The 23,719-nt window shown below is 34.3% G+C and overlaps 1 protein-coding gene across 1 annotated transcript in view; it reads right to left on the bottom strand.

Annotated features, from left to right (window-relative positions):
• The window catches only part of qsm (Zona pelucida superfamily protein qsm), an 818,670-nt gene that overhangs the window by 743,124 nt on the left and 51,827 nt on the right, over positions 1 to 23,719 (bottom strand). The window contains exon 2 of the mRNA XM_089595600.1: positions 16,047 to 16,145. Within this exon, the coding sequence (XP_089451726.1) occupies positions 16,047 to 16,145 (99 nt within the window). The remainder of the gene's footprint in view (positions 1 to 16,046; positions 16,146 to 23,719) is intronic.

The following is a 23,719-nucleotide window of genomic DNA, read 5'->3' on the forward strand; positions in this document are numbered from 1 at the left end:
CTTTTTTTAAAGCTGTTAAGATTTTAAGCTCCCAAGAAATATATAATAAAAAAATTTTTTTTTTCGCTTATCTCACAACTTTATAACCAGAGCAACAAAGTCCTGGAGTATAAACTCTACATTTTTTATTGCAACAAAAATACGAATACATTTTCTGCTTGTTTAAAAATCTAAATTTAGGTCTTTAAAGATTTGAGAGATTACTGCGAGGGTACAATGAAGAGCTAATATCTCATGTAATGGATTCTTTATTTGTCGATTTTGACGCTGCTGTTCCAATCTTGATAAATCTTCTGCGTCAGTTTCTTGACGCATGAAATTGTATTTATTAGATACGTTTAAAGTTTTTCTTTCGATTCACCCTCTTGCAACTTTTGGCATGCTTAAGACGTTTGTGACCGCTAAAGGCTGTTTTCTGTCAACTTTGTTAAGTTCTTACATACTTGTTGGCAAGGTAGTTTGACATCCGATGGCCCTAAAAAAAACGGGTGAACCTTTTAAGTAAACTCTCGCTTGACTAAAATCAACAACAATTGTGACTGTCTGGATACGTCACGGTAATCTTCTCTGGCCTGCTGTTGAAGCCTGAGACTGATCGGAAAAAAAATTAAAAAGTCCAAAGCTTTAGAGCCAGTTGTTAAGATCTTTCCCAACGTCTCCTGGTATAATGTCGAAGATGCTGGTGTCTAAAGCACCTTTTTTTTGTACACTTAGTTGTTTTGGTGATCTAAGATGGGGAGATTGGATCGTAATGCTTGCCCGTTGGAGACTGTCCTGTTGGCTCAAGTTTATTTTCCCTTCATAGCTGTTAGGTTCGCCCAGCGCAGACCTTGGAGAGGATTGGTGATTCCTGGTCAAATGCTTAGAGTTGAGAGAGTAATATAATGTAGAATTGTTGGTCACCAGAGTTTCTAGTTTTGCGAAGAACTACTCTGCTTGTGACGACTTTCAGTAAATGACTGACTTGGTTTAATTGTCGCCGTCTTTAGTTAAAATAGTCTTTTAGTCAAAGAATCAATGAGATTAATGGTTAAGTAGGGAACGTAAATACTTATAATAACCCTCAAAAGGGCCAGGGGTGTAATTTCCAACTATTCCTTATTTTTATTCCTGATGATGAAGAGCTGGTTGCGGGTAGCTTGACTCTTACCCTCAAAGTCTCTGTGTATGGAGACTGTCATGCAGGAAGGTACGCCACAAACTAAAGAATGTCTGGTCGTCGGGTTATTCCCCAGATAAACAACCACTTATCGTTAGTCAAAAAAATATGGGTACGCCGTTGAGGACACTACCACTGAGAAGGTTGCCGTTGTGGCTACCCGTGCTCCTCAAGGCTGTCTCTCCTGGCTCACATTTGTAGTAAAAAATTTCCTGACGGCAACAGAGCGCAGATTGTGATACGGATTCGAGCTTCGCCCATCTGCAGATGCGTAAGTACCCCTCCTCACATCGCTTTGAGAGCGAGCTGGCCTCTGAAATTCTCCATTATTTTCCTTCTTCTTTCTTCTCCTATGTCCTTTTGTTTTCTAGGGGAGTGGTCCTCACGGACCTGTCCCATGCGGGAAGGTTAGTTTTTAGTCAGTATATACACCGGGAGAATCTGATACTACCAGTGGATGAGCTGGGGTGTCTGTATAGACTTTCTCCTCCCTGCTCCATCAAAAAAAAAAAAAAAATTGTGGTACGGTCACACAACACTGAAGTGTTGGAGCAGGTAATGCGCTGTTTAGATTCGTCTTCTAATATTCCACCAGAGACGTTATCAGTTGACATTAATTTTTTATTGGTAGCACTCGTCAATCCTGCAGTTTTAGAGTGGATGTAGACCTAAGTCACTTGCCCATAGGAGAAGAGTGTTGTCGGTAACCGGGATACACAGCTGCACAACTATTATCTACATTATCAATGCAGCTCAATGAACTGCCAGTAGACGACTGCAGAAATTTCCGAGACGCTCCGGCGTATTATAACCACACTTATTCAATTCTTTTGCAGGTAGCCACGATTTTATGTCGATGCCACCTAGCGGATCCTACTGAACTAAAGTGAAATTTCGTAAAACTTTGAGCTTATTTATTGCTATTGTCATTAAGTTTTTTAATATAAAAACTATACTCAAACCATTTAGGAAGCGTCAAGAAACAGTGTGCAAAATTGTATCAAAATTGGTTCAGTAGTTTTCGCGGGTAGCGATTACAACGGTTTTAGCGACTTTGCTTTATATATTAGTAAGATAAAGCAAAAAGTCACTAAAACCGTCGTAAACGCTACTTAACCGATTGGGCTAAAATTTTGCATACTGATTCTTAACGTTTCCAAGATGGTTATAGTATAGTTCTCATCTTAAAAAAGTTCATAACAAAAGCAATGAATAAGCTTAAAGTTTTGTAAAATTAAAGCTACCTGCAGCAGAAGTAAGAAATTACGTAAGAGATCAGCTTTTGATTATAACCCTGATGACAGTTATTACTTACATTTTTCAAAATTTCAAATAGATAGGATAATATGTATTTTTATTCCGTGGGATTAAAAATGAAAAGGTTCAGCTCAAGGACCTTATTGTTCTGGTAATTTATAATGGTTATAGCAAATTAATTGCATGGATTTCAAACAAAAATTACTTTTATTAAAACGTTGTTTGTTTTAAAAAGTGTTGAAAATAAATATAAATTTTAAACTGAAAATATTTTAAATTACATGTCAATACAAACACTACGGTCTTTTGTATGTTGCCTTCATACAGCAAAATTCTAATTATTATAACTATCATGAGACGTATCGTCGATATAACAATAAATATAAATATGCACATAAAAATTGTGTACAAAAAGTGATAGCTTACAATATGAAAATCAAAAGTTGATAAATTAAGCAACTTAAAAATTTATACAAAATTAACAAGCTTAAACTACATTTTTATTGTATAAATTCAATAATATTATCAATACTTAAAACGCAGAAACTGCATACACAAGTAATTATTGACAGTTCGTAGTGACACATAAGTAAATAACAAATAATAAATTTTGAAACAAACTTTAACTGTCAACATTTTTGGTACTATAGTAATGCATCTATAAGCGAAAGATTCACGTTAATGATTTTGCAATCAAATATTTGTAAGAGACCGTTTTGAAGTGCTTAAGAGTGCTTTAAAGGCTTACAGGTCACAAAATGGTGTCACAAAATTTCATGGAAAATAAAGAGACGTAAGCTGCATGAGATAAAGAAAATGCACAGTGAGCCAAGAAGACAGCTTGTGTCCTGCATAAATAGCCCAGTTGCCTAGCTAGAGTAGTGAAAAATGGAGAAAAAAAGTATTTTGACTTTTCAGTGGTTAAATGTTTGTAATTAATAATTCCCAAGAAATTCTCAGGCCCGACAATCGGGCGTAACCAACTACAAATTATTTTGTGCTTCACTACCCTAGTCCCTACATACTACATTGCTCCCCTCCAGGAGGTCTGCCACAGGTATCCAGCACAGGACAGCCAGATACTTCAAAAAAAAAATAAAAAAAGATACAGGGGGCACTAATTATAAATAAAAACAGTGACTGATTGAAATTTCACAGCACAATCACACTATTTATTTACTCACTAACCTTCTCAATGTTCTACTCGTCTCTCTCTCTCTCTCTCTCTTATCTATAAGAATAAGCATTCAAATACGGTGCATTCAAGGTCAGTATACCTATCGATGTATGTTCTCCGGTCGTCTTTGCAGTAAGACTTCTCTTTGTCTTGGCTGTTAGAGGCCTGCACCTACCTTTTATACACACGTATACACCCATCCGTGCTATGTTATGCACACCAAGTAACGGTTACCAGCCCAGCCTGCCGCTCGTCACTAACTAGAAAGAATCTCAGTCACACTCAAGCTTTTCTAAAATGTACTGTACCCCCACATGCACTCATACACTCCTTCGCTCGAATCACCCAGATACCTCTATCCCCATACCTGACTGTAGTGTATTATACTCAGTACACCTAACTTTGCAACATTCTCTCAATCACGCTGCGCTACGTGGAGCTCGTCCTTGTTTTGGCAGTATTTTGGTTGAACAGCTGGTTTGTGTTAACTTGTTTGGTGGCAGCTGTTCTCTCGTGTAGCTGGATACTTTCATATTCTATTTCACGTATTCCTTTATTTTGTTCTCTATTTATCTCAATTACTATTCTCTCTCTCTCTTTTTCTCTGCCATTCTCTCCCATACCACCTGGCACATTCCCTGTAATTCTCGAACTCTAGTTTCTACGCTCTGCTCTCTCTCATGCCACGTACCGTACATACTTTTTAATGCAGTCGGCGAGCGTAGGTGCACGCACTTCTTCCTTTGCATATAAATACCTCTAACGTTCCTAAAAACTGGAAAATAGTTGGAGCTTCCAAAAACTAATTCCTTGACGCGACAACCTAGTGCTTAGTTTGATCTTGACGTGTCACGAGCTTATCCTTCTGTCTTTTCTCTCTTACACAAACACTTACTTAACCATACATTAATAATGTGTCAAGAAAATACACATTTATAGCAAATACATACATTTTTATAAATCTTGGTGGGTGCTGATGACTTGCCCAAAAATATAGGTATACAGTAAGGTGATAGCTTTATTTATGACTAACCCCAAATGGCTCTTTAATCTGAGAAAATACAGTTTCCCGTGAACTCTCGGTGAGGTAATGGGCCATTACCTCTCTAAGACTTTTAATCTTAGTAGCTAGTGGCAGAATTATTTTATCAACAAGAGAAGAAGGCAATCTGACTGAATTAATAGAAATTTGTTTATTATTAATCCTTTTGATACACCAAATAATTGACTGTATTACTTTGAAGTAGCTAGATAAACAGTGAAGAAAGTAAGAAAAAAAAACTAATGAGATCAGCTCTTGGCAAGTTTATCGATAATTAGGGCTTAGTAACTTGGAAGCACTTTAGTTTACTGAATAGCAAAAGCAATGATGTATTTAATCTTAAATTACAAGATTCTTTGGCCTTCAACAAAAATAATATTTAAAGAAATAGAGTATAAAAATTCAGGTTAGTTTTTGTTTGACCAAATTTATTTTTGAGCTACTTGAAACGATTCGGTAAGCTAGGTAAGCAGACGTAAGCTGGCGCTCGGAGCACCAGGGTCCCAAAATCTGACGTCCGTGCACACACATACAGTCACACAAGCGCACACTCATGTCGTACTACATTTTTTCACTTGCATGCAGTAGTCAGCTATCAACCTTACATAATTGCGATCTTGAATTGATTTTGGGAGCCCCATAAGGTGGTCCGCAAAAACTATGTGTAGCTACTATTAAGTCTAAGAATAGCCTCTGATCTGATTGAAACGAACGTCAAGAAGGGGGGTCAGCCAATAGGTCCGGCGATCAATGGGGCCCAACAAGGAGTAATCCCTAAGTGAACGATTGGCCAAAACGAAGCTGATGGGACCAGTGAATTTTATATAACATGTTACATTTACCAGGCTATTGATCATCGTTTAGCGTAATATCCGAAGGTGCTTTATTACGCGAACTGGAGTAAAAGACACCTGAAATGGAATTGCTAGTTTAGGAGATCCCCGGTAGATCCCAAACCAAAGCTGACAGTAAAGTGTCAGGTTTGCGGTATTCAGGGAGTAGCCTGCGTGTCCTGCCCTAAGTGTAAGTTCTGGTGAAAAACGACGAGATACGAGGCACGTGGAGGCCAGAATTATACGAGTTAATTTCTAAAACCTCCACGTTCTATCCAAGGCTAGAGTTACAGGAAAGGATTGAGACGAGACTGAGAGGAGAGGTTGAGGTTACGTTAAGAGATTTGGCGTCGTCAAAGGAAAGTAAGGGGCATTTAACAGATAGCCAGAAAACGGGGACCCTTCCAAGTCGTGTCTAAGATAAGCGTTAACAGGCTGAATCGAGCACTAAAGTTGAACGAAGTTACAGTGAAAGAGTAACTGACTGGAAAATATGTAAAAATAAGTAAGAGGTTAGAGGTGTGATCTCCAGATATAGATAGTGATAGTGGGAAAAAGGGCAGACGTTGGTTACGTCAAAAGATGATGATCCTATGTGGCAGTCACGGGAAAGAGAGTAAAAGTGGACATTCAATGAGGAAAATAAGTCTGTTCGGTACATTACGGTAGTGTCAGGCCCAGACAAAGACTTCGACGTTCAAGTGGATAGTTACAAAAGCAAAAGTACGAGGCTCTTCTGGATACCGCAACTCAGTCTTTGATTATCGGATCCAAGTCAGCGAAACGATTTAAACACGAGTTAAAGCCAACTAACGTGCTAATGGTTAGGGTAAATGATACTTTATTGGAAGTCTCGGGCAATTTGAAAATTATTTGTGAAATTAATGGTTACCAGAGAAAAATAACGGTTAAAGCTGTTAACAAGATTAATCAAGATATACTGTCTGAAAGAGATTTCCATGAGACGTTCGATTTAGATCTACGGTTAAGTCGGGGGTTATTTCAGGAGAGTGGAATCCATAAAAGAGTATGGCGGATTTTTTGAATAGGACGTTATTTGTCGAAAGCGCTAGTACTAAAAATATATTTGCCAATTTGTAGGTAGGGAATAGGCTAGCCTGAAAAAATTAACTCACTGATACTCTATGATTAAAATAAGGCATGACGAAAAACAATTAAGATAAGAGTGGATGAGAATAGTGAATTTAGAATATTCTAAAGAAAACTCTGCTTGCCTTGTTTTGTTTTGTTTTGCAGGTAAAGTGGAGTCAGGCTTAATACATAAGGGAGAAAAAAATCCGTTGAAAAAAAAAGGAAAAATTAGGAGCGAAAAAGAGAATCTAAAAAAGAAGAAGAGATCCAGAAGGACGATAAATAAATTATTGAGGGAAAGAATAGTCAAAGCGGGCTAACAAAGTTCAGGACCTATTTCTTTAAAAATAGCGGATGGCTGAAACGCTAATCTCTAATGGTCTAGCATGTCAGTGATACGCATTTCTCGTACATACATCAGTCTAAGATAGTGTGGTTCAGAGATAACGATCCTTCGCTTTAGATGGAAGTGTCAAGAAGAAAGAGTTGATTAGGCTGAAGAAGAGAAAAATGAGCGGTTTGCCAGGGGTGGTGTTAGAAGGGAGAGGAATAGAGAGAGGTAAATAGATAACAGAGAAAAAATTGCAGAGAAATAGTAGGCCTAAGTAAAGTAGGAAAGAATTAAATAGTCGTAGAAAGACAAGAGCTTTAAAAGGCCAGAGATAAAGGAGAAAAGAAAAAGTAATTTTTATTTTCAGAAACTTGAACTAACTCAAAGTAAGATAAATATTTTTTTTTTTAATCCTGGGACTGACTAATGGTATCTTATTTTGGTTAACCAAGGGACTCATAAGATAAGTGACAAGAAACCATCTATTCGCTAGTGTACTAGCAGATCACAGGCTATTTGCAGACTTGAAAGTAGCTACACATAATTTGTGTGGACTACCTCATAGGGTCCCTAGTAATCATTGGTGAGGCCTCAAATTTTTCTGATTTATATAAATTCTCTTCTCTTTATACTTTTTTATATTCTGTCTGCCAATAACTTGATAATATAAATGCAATTCACACTTTGCAACCTACTGCATGTAGTGTGTCTACTTAGCTCCTGGGAATATTTCAAAATCTAATGCTGTAGAATATTTAAGAACATTTGAGATGGCAATTTTACGTAAGGTAGTCAGCTGATTACTGCTAGTGAGTGAGAAAATGCAGTACAATATAAGTGGGTGCCAGTGTAACTATATTTGTGTGCGCACATGCAAGATTTTGAAACTCGGCGTCTATTGAAGTGTGAGGGAAAGATAAAAAGCACAAGCGCATAAGTGCAGCGCATACGTAGTGACTCAAATGGACGCTCGTGCACCGTGCATTCGTTTGTTCCCTCACGCTTTAACAGACGCCATGGTGCTTCAAGAGCCAACTGACGTTTTCTTGCCTAGCTTACTGAATCATTTTAAAAAAGCGTGAGAATTAATTCACTCAAATGAAAAACAAAAAAAAATTTCGTACTAGATTTCTTTCCACATTATTCTGTCCGTTCTACGTATCCACATAAGTGTGATCAAAATTTTTTGGAGTTAGTGACACACGGGAGGACGGAAACCGTTATGAGATATGCATAACATAGCACGCCTTGATGTGTGCATGTAAATGAAAGGTAGGTGCAGGCCCCTAACAGGTGAGACAAGGAGAAGTTTGACAGCGAGGATGACCGGAGCACATACATCGATAGGCATACTGACCTTGAATGCACTGTACATTGATGCTCATATTTATAGATAAGAGAGGAAGAGATGACTAGAACATTGAGTGCGTAAGTAAGGAAATATATAGTGTGGATGCACTGTGAAATTTTAATCAGTGACTGTTTTTATTCATAATTAGTGCCCCTTGTGTCTCTTTTTGATTTTTTTTTTCGAAGTGTTTAGCTGTTCCGAGCTGGACACTTGTGACAGACCTCCTGGAGAAGAGCAATTCAGTATTTATTGACTAGGTGAGTGCCGTACGAAAGAAGCTTATGGCAGGATATCAGGACGGCTGTTTATTAGGTGGAAAATCGTAGTCACAAACGGCATTTTTTATGGGAAAGTATGTAACATAATAAGGAAGGGACTGCCAGGGCCTAAAAGTTTAGCAGTGTTTGATTAAATATGCGAGCAAATTAAAACCATTGCTTGGACCTGGGGGTGAAAAAGTGAATTGAAATTAGAGTAAAAGCAATGCATATGCTTGTAAATACATGGAAACTGCGTGGAGTCAGCTGCAGCGTCATGAGAAAGGCACCCGAGGTCATCGTGAGGGATAGTTTTCTTCGAGTGTTAATGTTGGAAACAGAGTCAGACAATAAGAGAATACCCTGGTATGAGAATGACGTGCTTGTGGTTGTGGATGAGGAAAAATTCGGACACAGCGCTCGATGTTGGAGAAATTTGTACGAGGCTTCTTTCTATCGATCAAAGCTAATCGAAGCGAGTATTATACTTTTGCACAGAAAGTTAACGTGATTGATCGGGACAAAAATATTAAGAGTTTCTTGGATTACAAAAATATTACTAAGTTGGTGTGGCATGTAATATTAAATTTAAACTATAATTTCTTAAGTGAGTTATGTGTTTACTTGTTTCTACGAAATATTTATTTTAAACTGTGTGAGCATGATATTTTCTTGAACTAGGACCCATTATTCTAGAAGAAGTATATTTTATTTTGAAGCTCTGATTTTATCACTAGCAATTTTTGAAGTTATACTTCTATAGGAGCGTTATGCGCGAGGGTAAATCAAGGACTTCAGATTTTGACCTTGAGAAAAACTGTGACGGAAGTGGATTTTGCTTGATTCTCCCCCTTCACCTTATCTCCCGTGACGTACCTCTGGTTTCCTCTACACCACATGTTACCACATTATATCACCATACGACAGATTTTGAATTTTATTTCTTTTTATTTTAACCGATTCTGAAAAAAAAAAAAAAAAAAAAAAAAAAACAGTTTCCAAAAAGATAGGAACCCCGGATCTTTGGTACACGTAACTGATTTAAGAAATTCGATTACTTCATTTTTCGTATAGTTGGTTGCTTATTTTTAATGTAAATTTTTATTTACTGTGTATTAATTTGTTTGGTTTGATTTTACATCAAATCTTATCATTCTCACTTTCAAAATAAATAAACGCTTTCACAAGTTTTCATCTATTTCAAAATTTTTAAAAATTAAAAAAAAAATTGGTTGTACTATACAAATACAATATTAATTGTTATTGTGTTTCATTTTTTTATAACTTTTTTATTCGTGAAGAAAGTGATTCTTTGACTTCAGGACATTCTTCACATAGTTAGTGAGGGAAAAGATTAGAGAAGTGAGAGGATTGCTAAAGTGTGCAGTAAAGCAAGCAATTATTTTTTTCATGTGGATGCACTAACATACATGCTTTTACATACACGTTATCTCCTCTTTCTCAATTCATTTGAAAACCAACTAGTAGGTCTATTTGAGAATTCGTAGGTTTATGTGAAAGTAATCTTTTGTACCCGAAAAAATGGAAGATTCCTACAAATCATGTTAATGTCGTTTAACGTGATTTTTCTTAAGGTTACATGTAAAATATCGATTTTTTTAAATGTAACGTACATAAATTAATGAAGCAGTCAAACGAGCTGCAACTTTTATGGATCTTTTTTATGCTATTTCAATGTAAGTTTGACATTTGAATAATACCTGTCCAAAAAACCTACGTGTGATGAACGTCCTGAAGGAACGTTCACTGGTGTATACTACTACCCTATTGAAAAAAGCTGAACTACAGCATGATTGTTCTTAATTTTCTGTATACAACTATATTTTGGGTATTAAATATGGACTGCGAATAAGTGTGCGATCGAATGTGATAAGTGTGAACGTGATGGTTACAGACGTAATTAGCGCAGGCAGAAGAAAGTTGTTCTAAAATCCCCAGAAGATTCGATGAAAAAGCACAGTCTTGTACTGGCCAGCCAACATATTATTTTTATTGTATTTTGCCGTTATATATTGTTTATAATCGTAAGCTCTTTGAATATTAATTAAAATTATACTCAATCAATGTAGATATACTAATTCCCACGATTACTGTACCAATTTCGTACACAATGTTGTTTCATGGAAGGTATTTTTATACTCACAGTTATGTTGTTTGCCATATGATTTTATAGAAGTACAACTTTACACTTAGGTAGTTAAGCACTTACTGTCCACTGGTTTTTTTTGCTGTAAGAAAATAGTTTTTTATTTAACATAGCTTTTTTTCACACAAATATTTACATTTTCCTAAAGCAAGAAAATATTTCCTAAGCTTCGGGGGGCACGCAAAATTAAATGCAGAGAATATCTTTTTGAACACCGTACATATGTTTTTGTTTCTTGAATGTATTTACTTGGAACTATTTCAATGTAATATTAACTTAAATCAAGACACATTTTTCCATAGAGTAGTGTACTTTATTTCACAGTTTTTCTTTGAATACTAGCAAATATTATTTTTATCAAAGAATATACTTTTTTAATTCACATAAATTTATTTTACATGTCTAAAAATATATATATTTTCTTGAATCAACAAAATATTTACTATGTTTGTGGAGCATATAATATTGATGACGAATAATTTTTTCTTAAACTAGGTGTGCGTATACTCATTTCGAAAAAATATTCCCTTGAAACCAGAGATAAGTAAGGAGATTGCTACAGCCAATGCTATGATGCGAGACGACTTTCTAGTAATGATTGGGGTGACTCGCCGTGGCCAGCCATCGAACTGAGCTAGTGCCTCTTTGAATTTTCACATGTGCTTTTTCACCACACAATGCTCCTCGGAAAGGGCTTAGGCGACCTTGTCACAGCAAAAATTGCCTACCACATAGATCCTTCGCTCTCAAGGTGGTCTATGTGACATCATCAGCGTGCCAAAAAACTACAAAGTGTATCCAATAATGTATAAACCAATAATGTAATATTGTAACCATTACTTGTAAAATGTAACAAATATATGTATGCAGACGAATATTTTTGTATACATAGGTGTATTTTCTACTTTACTGGTAATAATTATATTGAATATTATTGTAAGAGAGGTAAACTTTTTTGTGCCTTCAGATTTTTTCTCTCTTACATTGGATGCTTATAATTTCTTGGGAGTTTTAAAATGTTTAAATGATACTTATATCCCAAGAAACTTTTTTATTATTATGAAATTACAAAATGGCCATGCTACCGAGATGTAACAATTTACAATTTAATAGAATTGATATTAAAAATATATTTATTTCGACGTATCGGGCAAAATGTTTACAAGATTATTTACAAATTTAAATAAAACATTAATAAAAGAGATTACACTAGAATAATTAATTGCTTAAAAAAAAAAATCTGACGACAGTTGGAATCGATCCTAAGATAAAGAAATTATTTCAGCAGCCGCATAAGCACTAACCATCTTAGCTATTCGAACTTTGATCGAGATACATGTCAAAGTCACATGTATTCATTATGAATTTCTAGAGCTTGTCCTACAGTTCATAACAGTTACAATGAGGAAAAATTAGAAAAATAGAAGCACAAGAGAAAAACTGGGTCGTCGCTTGCTTTGACTGTGTGCTCAACTTTACAGCCATAATAGATATTTCCATTCCTCTCATCGTAGGCGCACGTTTGGTATACTTCTTCTACGTCTCTCCAAAATGTGCACCTGTACGCTTGTTTTCCAAACGAATCTACTCTTCTTCTCGTAGGCGCACGTTGTTCGATGCAAGTCTCACACTCTCAAAAAATGTTGCACCTGGTTCGATGACTGGCCGCGGTGGGTTGCCCTAATCAGGACCAAAAACTCGTCATGCATCGTAGCATTGGTGTTAGCAGTCTCTCTACGTATCTCTGCTCGGAACGACCCAAGTATAAAATTTACTTTTAGTATGTAATATTTCTCTGTAAAGTAGTGTATTTGATTATGTCATTTTTGTTTTTACACGAGCAAATATATTCTTAATCTAAGAAAATAGTTCTTTGATGCTTATAGTTTCTTCAAAATGTTAAAAATATATTGATTTGCTTGAATCAAAAAAATATCTACCAAGTCTGAGTATCGTACTATACGAAAGTCGAACAAAATTTTTCAATCAAGTTGTGTGTGTACTTGTTTCCAAGAAATATTGACTAGGAACTATTTAAGTATGAAATTTACTAGAAATCGAAAACATTGTTGCGAAAAGTAGTGTATTTGGTTTTGTTATTTATATTTTTAACACTTGCAAATATTTACTTGATGTAAGAAAATAGTTTTTGCATTCTTACACTTTTTTCCTTTATGTCTAAAAAATTATGAATTTTCTTGAATCATGGAAATATTTACTAAGTTTGTATAACAAATGTTATAGAATTGAATCATCTTTTTTTAACAAGTTATCAGTTTACTTGTTCCTAAAAAATGTGGACCTGGAACTATTTAAGTTTGTAATTTACTTGAATCTATGGTTTTCACAGTGAGATTATGATAAGAAATTATAGTCTATGGACTGATAAATATTCACTCAAAAATTGCAAAAAAATTTTTTTTTTCCTAAGTTAATAATTTAAAATTTTTTAACTTTTGTGAACTAAGCAATTAGTTATTTGTTTTTAAGAAATGGGATTTGAGAAACCAAATTCTCTTGAAACTAGTAAAGTTTTTTTTCAGTGTAGTATTCCTTAGACACATTTACCTACGCTTTTGTATGTTAGTACTCCTTAGGTGCAGTCGCATATGACAGAATTCCTCAGACGTAGTCACGTATGCTCGCAAAAGCCAATGGAGCTCGAACACGCTTATGTACGCTAGTATTCCTTGGACGAGCTCATGTACGCTAGTATTTCTCAGACGAGCTCGTCTGCGCTAATATTTCATAAAGTTCTTTCACATTGGCTGCTCTTTGAAGAATTAGAAAAACATTGTAGGTGCTTGACTGATGTACAAACTTAAGTTGTACTAATACATAACCATTTACGGTGTCTTATAAAAGTAATCATTGTGAGAATGATAAATTTAGGAAATTATTTTGTGTACGTATTGGTGAAATTCATGTCACAAATGTATTGAGCTATGAAGTCTGTTAATGATGCGTAAAGTTTATTTGTATTATGCTAGTATTTAACTTGTGGTAAGTTAATCCTTTTCATGGCTTAACAAGTAGCACTGCTTATGTCATCACATTACTTGTTTTTTTTCTAACATTTATTTCATTGCAAAAGTAAAATGCATGGATTTTATCAAAGTCAATCAGATTATGGATTTTCTATGTGTTCTTATTAATTGACAATATATCAAAAGATGGAATATAAGTGATTATATAGTTAGATATCTTTAAAGCATTTGCAGTTAAATACGATAATATTATTTAGCAATATATTAAATTTTTTGCTTGTGATGATAATTTTCTAATCGTAAGAGCTTAGGACATGCATATGTAATTTGTGCCATAAAGATGGTTTAATTAACAATATAAGATACAACTGGAGTCTTGATCGTTACTGATGTACCTTTTATTTAATCGTTCTCACGATGAATAGCAAATTGAAAAGAATGCATTATTCAGGTGAATTTTTTTTTCATATTGCCCAATCCCCACAATTGCTTGCAATTTATTATCAATACTGAGAGCGTTTAAATAAATCGTAATTGTATCACAGTTCTGTTCGTCAAGGCAAAACATTACTTATTTGATTACCTTACCTGAAGTAAAGATAGCTTCTATTACGTCATTGGTGATGTTGCTAAAAATATTTTTAAAGACATTCCAGGAATATCTCAGAAACTTCTTTAAGAATGTCTCAGATTAGGCTATCAAAGATGTTCTTACTTTTAATGGAAAATATTTTACTTGGAATACAAACAATTACAAATTTTTTTTGTAAACAGGTATAAATCTAACAAAACAATAAATATTTATTAAATTAATAAATAAAATTAAATATTAACTTTATAAAAATCTTGTTAGCATACACCTACAACTACGTATTATGCATGCAGTAAATGACAAGAGCTTCCTCTCCCTGCTTCTCCTATTCTCCCCAATCGTACGTACTGCCAGAACTCCAATCTCCATAAATTCACAATGTCCTTTTTAGTGGATAGCAATTACTCCTGCGATATAGGCTATGTTAAGGAACGGCATATCACCACTATATTGTTTTATTTGTTCTATACATAGTTTAAGGGTACAGCTCTATGGTACAAAATATAGTTACACAATCGTAGAGATATTATAATTACAGGAGTCAACTGTCAACCCACCTAACAAATGAATGACAAAATTCCATGTGTAACCACTTCCGTTCCATATGATTTTAACACATTTCTACACCACTATTGAGATAATGCTATGGAGCGTTGGTTTTTTTTTCAAATTTTTAATAAACTCATTAGTTTCATTTATTCGTATAACCATAACAATCGTTTAATAATTTCTTAATTAACCTTGGGTGGAGAAAAGCCTTAACAAATAACTTTTAGAATTTAAATTGGCAAATCTGTATAAATATTATCATTGGATTTGTCAACAGCCTCAAAAAAACCATGATCTATGCCGTAATATGATATAATTTCTCTTTTTACATGATTTTTAATTTTTTTATGCAAAAAGTAAGTGTATTCATTATTTAAAGTAAGTTTAACGTTATTTGTTAAGATATTATCTTTTTTTTTTATATTTGAACACGCATTAGTTGTTTTTTTATTAATTTGGCACTTGCAATAATTGAATTCTTGTTTTCTTAATATCTAATAACTGATTTGAAAATGTTTAACATTTGAAAAGATTTTGCTTGAACTACGGGATTTCTAATTATTACTAAAAATGCGCTCTTTCTTAGGAGACATTTTAGTAAGGCAACCTACGGTAAAATTATTCCAAACTCTTTCACGTTTCACCTAAGTTTTTGTTACTGACTTAAAATAGTAGTATTCTAAAATATTCACACAGCGAATTATTTCTGGCAAAGTAAAAAACAAAAATAAAATTGTTGAAAACGTAGAAAAATATTCAACCAGCCATAAGTATGTATGATGTATCTATCAGTGGGTGCTTATCGTATGAATAGAGAAAAAAAGTTGTTCATAATTAAAAAATTTAAGTTCAAGTTTGTCACGTAACATCTAAATCTTCTATTAACAACTCTCAATGAATTACGTGCATACAAATATCATTTCGTTTGTTATATCAACTGGTTACGAAAAATCAAATATTTAGTTTTTGATATTTTCTTTAGTTGACAGCGAATACACGAAAGATCGTCGTTTTACTAGAATTCGTTTTACGAAAGATTACCTAGATAACAAAAGGAACATCAACAAAAAAAATTCGTGTTGTACTAAACTGTATTTATCACGCGGAAAGTCAAGCCATGTATTAGATATCATATTTTTTAAGTCAACGTTAGAAATATAGTAAAGAAAGTAGTTTCTTTTAAGTAAAAATACTCATATCCAAAGTAACATGATGAAAGTACTCTTAAGAACTGATTATATTCGTACCTTACCTGGGTAATTCTTGAACTGCAAGTATGCAAGGGCTTCTTTTGTTATCTCAGTTATTTCGACCTCCATTGTCTGCAATGAACACCGAACTTCGCTTTGTACTGAAACAGATCAACCGTACAATCATTAGTAGGTTGGTTAATAATTTTTAAGGTCAAAGAGAAAAAAAGGATAAAAAGATCGAAATACAGCTCCACAACTCTTTTGTTATATCGTTAAACATGGCTTAAATTTTATCTATGAGATAACCTTTTTCAGTAATTTTATGCTATGCCTCATCTTAAGCTATGTTAAGCATACATATTGAGTGACAAATCAAAGATTTTTCCTTTCTTACCTTTACAAAAATCTCAGCCCAAACCTGTATCTGAATGAGTCTTTTCCAATGAAAAGTTACAAAAAAAGCCACCTTTATCATACAGTTAATACTACACTAAAGCACTACGAAGAATCAGAAGTTATGGCATTCAAATCTTACAATAAATATATATGGTAATTTCGCAAAGTTAATTATATTAATGATGCAAAGATATTGATGAGTTATTACAATTTAAACATTTTCTAATAAGAATTCTAAAACTATAATGATTCACTTATTATAATTACATCTATGTGTATCGTATGAATAGGCATAATAATCGCATGTAAATCATGGAAAAACGGTGTCACTTCGATCTGGTGATACAGATGCTGGAAACAGATGGTCTTGAAAGACTTGGTTTCCATGTACCACTATATGTCAAATATGTAGATGACATATTCATCTGTGTCCTAATAGACAAAATTTTATATACACAATTAATTTTCAATAGCTACAATAGTAATTTGCAATTTACAGTAGACGAAATGATGAACAATAAAATAAACTTTCTTGATATGCAATAAATAGTACAACATGATAATACTGCAATAACTAACAAGTATAGAAAACCTTTTTTTTGTGGGAGATATCTTAATTTTCTCTTGCATAATCCGAGGCCATAAAAAATTGGTATTGTATACACTTTAGTAGAATATAGTGTTAAACTTTCACACCCACGATTCCATGAAGAAAATTCATCCTTAGTAAGAGACCCTTTGTTAAATAATGATTATCCGCCAAATTTTTTGACAAATATGTAAAGAAAAGAGTCTGCTAAATTTTTGATAGTTATAATGTCCATATCCCAACAGCTGTATCTAAAAAACCTCTTTTTGTTCTACCATATTTTGAGTATTTTAGCAAAAAAGCTGCCTCAATAATAAAAAAGTTGCATTGTAACGTAGTTTACTGATTTATTGATAAATTCAATTGTATTATTAGATTAGGTAAGGATATTACACCCCCTCTCGAAGAAACTAACACTGGTTAGTCGTTGTCAAGACTGTAATAAAAATTATGTTGGGAAAACAAGTAGAGCATTAAAAATGATAATTAATGAACACATAAAAGATACGTGCCAAAAAAATAAAAGATTCGCTTTAGGAGAACATGTGAAAACAACAAATCATACTACCGATTTTACTAATGTTCTAATTCTAGATACAGAAGTTAATTTATACAAAAGACGTTTTTCTGAGATGATTCACATGCAACTTACTAACAATACATTAAACAGAATAATGGATATCCAAAATCTTAAAAACTGCTAAAAATTATTTCTGGAAAAATCAAAAATAAAATTCAACTGATGTTTTACATGTTCTTCTTATGGCAAATATACAATTTTCAACCCCTGTCTATATGTCACACAATAACATATAACCTCCTTCCTTAATACTTTAGTAAAAGTCACATGTATCGAGCTTGAGCCTTGTAAGCTGCTTGCAAAATTCACATTATTGTAAAGACTAGTGGACTGTACACTTCAATGTACAGACTTAAAGATTGGTGAATAGAAATTATTTGTGTAAGTTCTGGTTCCCGTTCTGTTACATCGCGATACAGCGGTCATCGTATTATTTTAACCTATGTTTTATTTGTTTTATTCAGTGCATCTGAAGAGGGCCATGGTATACCCGAAATGGCCAAAACGTCGTTGTATTTTTAAATAAAGTATCTTTGGATAGTGAGACCACCAGAGTTATTTTATCAATTATCTTTATCTACTAAATGATCCACCTGTATTAACAATGAGATAACGCAGGACATTACACTGAGACATTTTACAGTAAACTCGGAATCGTTTGATCTGTTGATTTTATTGTTGTACTGTTTTACCCATTTTATTTTTCAATTTTAGATAATCTTTGTATAATTTTAAATCAACGTTATCACGTCATTCCTTTCATTACCAATCATGATCATGCTACTGTTTATTTTCTTGATTTGACATACTCAATCATTTACTGCATTAATAGTATTTTTAAACGTTTTATCATTTAATTGTTATGTGTAATAAGTTGTCTTGTAATTCAATTTTTTTTTGTAGCTTTTTAGTTTTGTATTGATGCTGTTGTGTGAGAGTCTATATTACCTCAAAGAACAGATTGACTTTACCTTAAAACTCATTTCGTATGCTTTTTACGTCTTCCATGTTTTTGCTCACATTTTTAAGTATAAAGAGCTGTTTGGAAAGATGTATGTTTTTTTTTTTTTTTTTTAAACTACTGCTAAATCTACTAATGAAGCTTTGTAAAAATCATACTGTTATTAATTTTCCGTGTTATCATTGTGTTATTCTTTATCTATTATGAGTACGTAAACACCCGTGAATCTTTAGTGAGACATTGTGGATCTTTAAAAAAAGAAAGTTTAAAGGACAGAGGATTTAAAACTTAAGACTTTTACTCATTGATAGTATAACTTTGCTGAGTTTTAACTTGGGTTCTAAATGCTTCATGTACTTTAATTCATTTTAACTTAAAGTATTCTTTAGATATTTTTCTTATAGCAAGAAAGGCTACGCTACAACATTATGTTTCTATTTTGATTGTACATCCAATTGATACTTTATGTATAGTGATAAAATAAACCAAACACACGTCAAAAATACTGAACGCACATAATATAATTATTCTCATCAATGATCGAAATAGAAATTTGTGCTGCATATTTAACTGTTCAATTCTTGAATTCTTTGCTTCAGAATGTTCATGTGTAACTGTTATAAAAGCTTTTATACATTTTTTATTAACGTCTAATGTTTCTTAAATCAAATTAAAATGCAAATTTTCATTAACTTGAATTCTTGTATCCAGCATGATCTATCGTTCATCAATATTTAAAACTTTTTAGTTTTCAAGTCACAGTTTTTCATTTTACACGGTAAATAAACACTTGTTGCCTCCTTGTTTATTGCTAGGGGGCCACCGAGTTCGGGCTTGGAACGCCATAGTACTTATCAGCTCTTTTGTTTACTTTTGAATTAAAATTTTTTTCCAAAACTTTCTCGCAGTATTAAAGTTTGTTTAAATACTTTTATTTACATTAAACTTTTGCTATTCTTATTACTTTATAAAAGATATCAATGTTATTTTTACTTTCAGTGATTACTTATTGATTTCTATGGTGATATCATATAGTGGTAACGGAACTTCTCAGATGAATTGACTTATCACTGTCTTTATGATTTTCTCCACTCAAAGACTTTTTTTTCTGTATCCCCTACAGAGCTTATTCTAAAAACTTCGTAAGGTCTTTCGATTCTTACACATAATCAGAGTATAATCGACTTATAATATTTACGTTAGCAAGATAAATGCAAACGTCAGCAAGTATAGCTTTGAGTACAGTTCTCAGCACCTAATGCAACTTTCTATCCTTCAAGCTTGTTAAAAATCAGTTATTGATTTGTTTTAAATGTGCACTTTATTTAGTTCTTCGAACTTTTTGAAAATTGCTGCTGGAAACAGTCTTACTATCTTAGTAACTGATTTTCTCATGAAATTTTACAGTCAGAGCCGTCACCAAAATGTATTGAATTTTAAAAAGCTATTAGTAAAAAGTTATCATTAAACACAATCTGAGCTTATTGATTCACGCATTTAAATCTAAGTTTGGCAAACATTTTTTTTGAGTTTATTTTTGCAACAGTTCTTCCAAAATCTTTTAATGCAACGTTTCCAAAATTCTAGAAAATTAAGCTTTAGCAACTTGTAACTTTTTAATAACTTTTGATGAAAATTTTCAAAGTCATTTCACACATTTTGTGAATCCTTACTTAACTTTCATGACTTGCAACTGGTAATTGAACTCTTGTTTTAGTCAAATTCTTACTTGAAAAAAAAATTGTCTTAGTTTAATTCAATAATGTTATAAAAAAATACTGGCTTGAGCAACCATAATAACTGTACAAGTTATCATGTATTAGATATACAATTTCTTGTACATTAATAGACATTTTTTTTTATTACAACACTTGAAAGCTTTTACGATAATACAATATATTTAGGTCTTTGATTTCCTTCGATTTCCCTATCATATATTCTGTACTATGTCTATGTACTATGTCTCTTTGATGTTGTTGTATTTTCACTATCGTGGCATTTGCGAAGCCGTAAGTCCCTGGGTCGCACATCCTGCTGGGTTGTGGACCGATCTTACATGCCTCCAACAGCCGTACGGAAACGAGAATATAATTTCACTCATCCTATTTGCAATGAAGGTCGGCCACTTGGCTGGCTGACCCTTTAGCCATTCCAAGATAATTTGTGAGTCAGTTTAGCAGTGGACTGACTTGGGTGGATGTCGTAGACTTTTCAACAATTGAATGGCAAGCCTGGTGATCAGTAAGCCTCCCCAGAGCTCTATCCTTTGCAACGAAACCACTCTTAGTGGTACCACTTTCGTCTTAGCCATGAGTAGCGTGGATTTGTTCCGGGAGTACCACGTAAACGCAAGCTGCATATGCCTACTTGGAAGCATCAGCGAGTCCGTGAAGATGCTACTCATCCGTAGCAGTTAAACCAATCCAACGTGGCATTAAGATATTGGTATCATGGGTTAAGTCTTCTCTAAATTCAAGCTATCGTTGGACTAAAGAATCAGGCTAATCGTCCAAATTCAACTTATTACGCCAAACCTCTTGTAACATGATCTTAACAACGACTATTAACGGGCCAAGAAATCCTGAAGGATCGAACAGCTTCACGACCTCGGATAATATCGTGCGCTTTGTAGATTCAGTTAAATGTGGAAAGGTTGATAAATGAAAATGTAGCTAATCAGTTTTTGTATTTTTGTATTCCAAAAAAGACCAAGAGTTGATATCACATCCTTGTATTTCACCTCAACGTCCAACGTGTCATGAAGCTGTGTTCCATCAAGAATGTGAGGTTCATTGGCCGCCCGTTTACTTAATTTCATGCTCGCCGATGCAAGTAGTATGATGAGCTGACTTCTGATCTCCCGTGCTCCCTCTATATCGTCCGAGCCATCGAAAATGTCGTCAAAATGGAGTTGATGCTGAAGAGTGGCAGCAGCTTCTGCAATGAGAGAATTAGCCTGAGTGACTTCATACTCTTAATCAGTCAAAGCCCTCACTGTTTCCTCAACCTGATCTAAGAGATCGTTTAGGTCTTGCGAGTTTCAGGTGCGAACATTGGGAAGCTGAATTAACTTTTTCATAATATTAAAGTGCCTGAGTCGTATATTGTCGTACTGACGCGTAAGTTTTCCCCAAGCAACAGTACAGTCTTAAGATCTCTAAACCTTTCAACCCGTGAATAGCCTTTCCCTGCACTAAGGTTAGCAGGTGTGATAGTTTTGTGACATGTAAAAGATTAATTGTATTATGAACGAGCAAAATTACAAAATTAAGCTGTGATTGAATGATTTAAACTCTTTGTGGTTACCGAAAAATGTAGGCAACGAGAGTGCAGGGAAAGACACTTATTCACTCAATGCAGCGGTGTGCCTGGGATCATAAATGGGCCGGGAGGGGAGGGGGTGGCAAGAGATCTTTAATTCGTTTGCGAATAGTGGATTTGACTTAAGTAGGATTATCCTTCGTTAGGGAATAATAATCCGATTTGAAATAATCATCTTTTGCTAAACTAACCTCATCTAGTTCGTCATGAAGGCTGAAAAACTCGGTCCAGTACTGTTTGAGCATATCTAAACGAGTTTCAAAATGTTCTAGAGTTTGTCTTCCAATACCTAATTTAGTAGTAGTGCGGAGTATTTTTCTTATAAGGGATACGGGATACGATGGAACCAGGAGCACAATGTATTAAATAATAAAAATACGAATGATTATAATTTAATTCCAAAATATATTCAAAGCTCTTGTCTTATAAAATAGTTACAAACTTTGATCTCAACGCAAAGACTAATTCATCTTATTAAAGAAAAAAGAAATGAGAACATAATAAAACATAACGCAGTTATCCAACACCATTCAAACCCAATTAATCGTTGATTTAAAATAAACTAAATAATATGCTTTTCTTGATTCGCACAACTCACTTTTTAGTGTATTAAGATTAGATAACTTTCGAATAAACTCGCTTCGTAGCACATCAACGCTAATTCTCCTATCACAATGATTTAATATTTAACTAACGAGAAAACGCCCTTTTTTATATAAGTCTTACACAATATTCACGATCGACGTGGTTCTAATATCAATTAATCATAACTTTAATTAGTTCAATGACAAACTTCAGACTTTCGTTTTTATTTTTGGGTTAATCACCAGTGAACGCAAAATAATAGTTGTAACTAATAATCGAAACCCTTTACACTCTATACTCTATTGGACTCAATAATCTCGGACATAATATAAGAAAAACATAAGGAGTACAATCGTTAGCTCCTCGCAAAATCAACGGGATACATCGGCTAGACAACACGGTAGCACAGTATATAAAAACAACAGAAGAAATGAACTCTAAAAGAAAGAGGTAGGCTAGTTAGTCAGCAAAGAGAGATGAGTATGCCTACAAAGCCACTGCAAGGGAATTATTGCTTCTGCGGCGAGGAATTATCGTAATAATAATTCGCGAACTCCTATCAATTGCCTATTAAATAGCCCCCTTTTACTCACGCAAACCGGGAAGAGAAAACAGGCAGAGGCGAGGGGCTTGGGACGAAGAAGGCCTTGTCCCCAGAAAGGACCCAGAGAAGAAAGCCTGCGGTTGCTGAGCACCCTTCAATCGCTCGACCGATTAGGTCCGGTTCATGAGGAACTCTTCCTCTGAATGCCACTCCCATCTTTTCTCTCTAGTCTCTCCCTGCTTTTCCCTTTCCCTGTAGCAAGTTGCAAAAACCGATGCCTGTATTCGGGCATTCTCGCGTTTCCTCGCCCCTGGTCGGGGCCCCACGCGTCTAGTCCCTGCAGTAGAGTTTTTTAGAAAGTTTTGTATATTAGTACAAAGCTTAAACTTCTTTTTGAGATTTTTTCCATTTCAGGTACACTCTTCAAAGAAAAGAAATAATACGTAATCACACGCCTGAATGATCAAAAGTTTCGAAATAATGTACTACGACCAGAATACTGATGAGAGTGAGAAAGAGAGAGAGAGAGAGAGAAAGAGTATGTGTACTTACAGTAACTACCTGCAGCGAAATTATCCCCCCACTCGCTTGATTTCGCTCGAATGCCAAAGACGCGGGCGAATACCTGTGCAAAGCCGCTGTTGACGGGATGATGAAAAAAGAGAAGGTGGTGGCGCGCGCTAGAAAATAACGGAACGAAGAAGTGGCTGTAAAAAAGATGTTGATACTTTTCCCCCAGTTCTCTCTCCTCTCTGT

This window comes from Copidosoma floridanum, unplaced genomic scaffold (assembly GCF_036245765.1).
Source record: "Copidosoma floridanum isolate Cflo_tuat_1 unplaced genomic scaffold, Cflo_Japanese_pri ptg000026l, whole genome shotgun sequence".
Classification (NCBI taxonomy): domain Eukaryota; kingdom Metazoa; phylum Arthropoda; class Insecta; order Hymenoptera; family Encyrtidae; genus Copidosoma; species Copidosoma floridanum.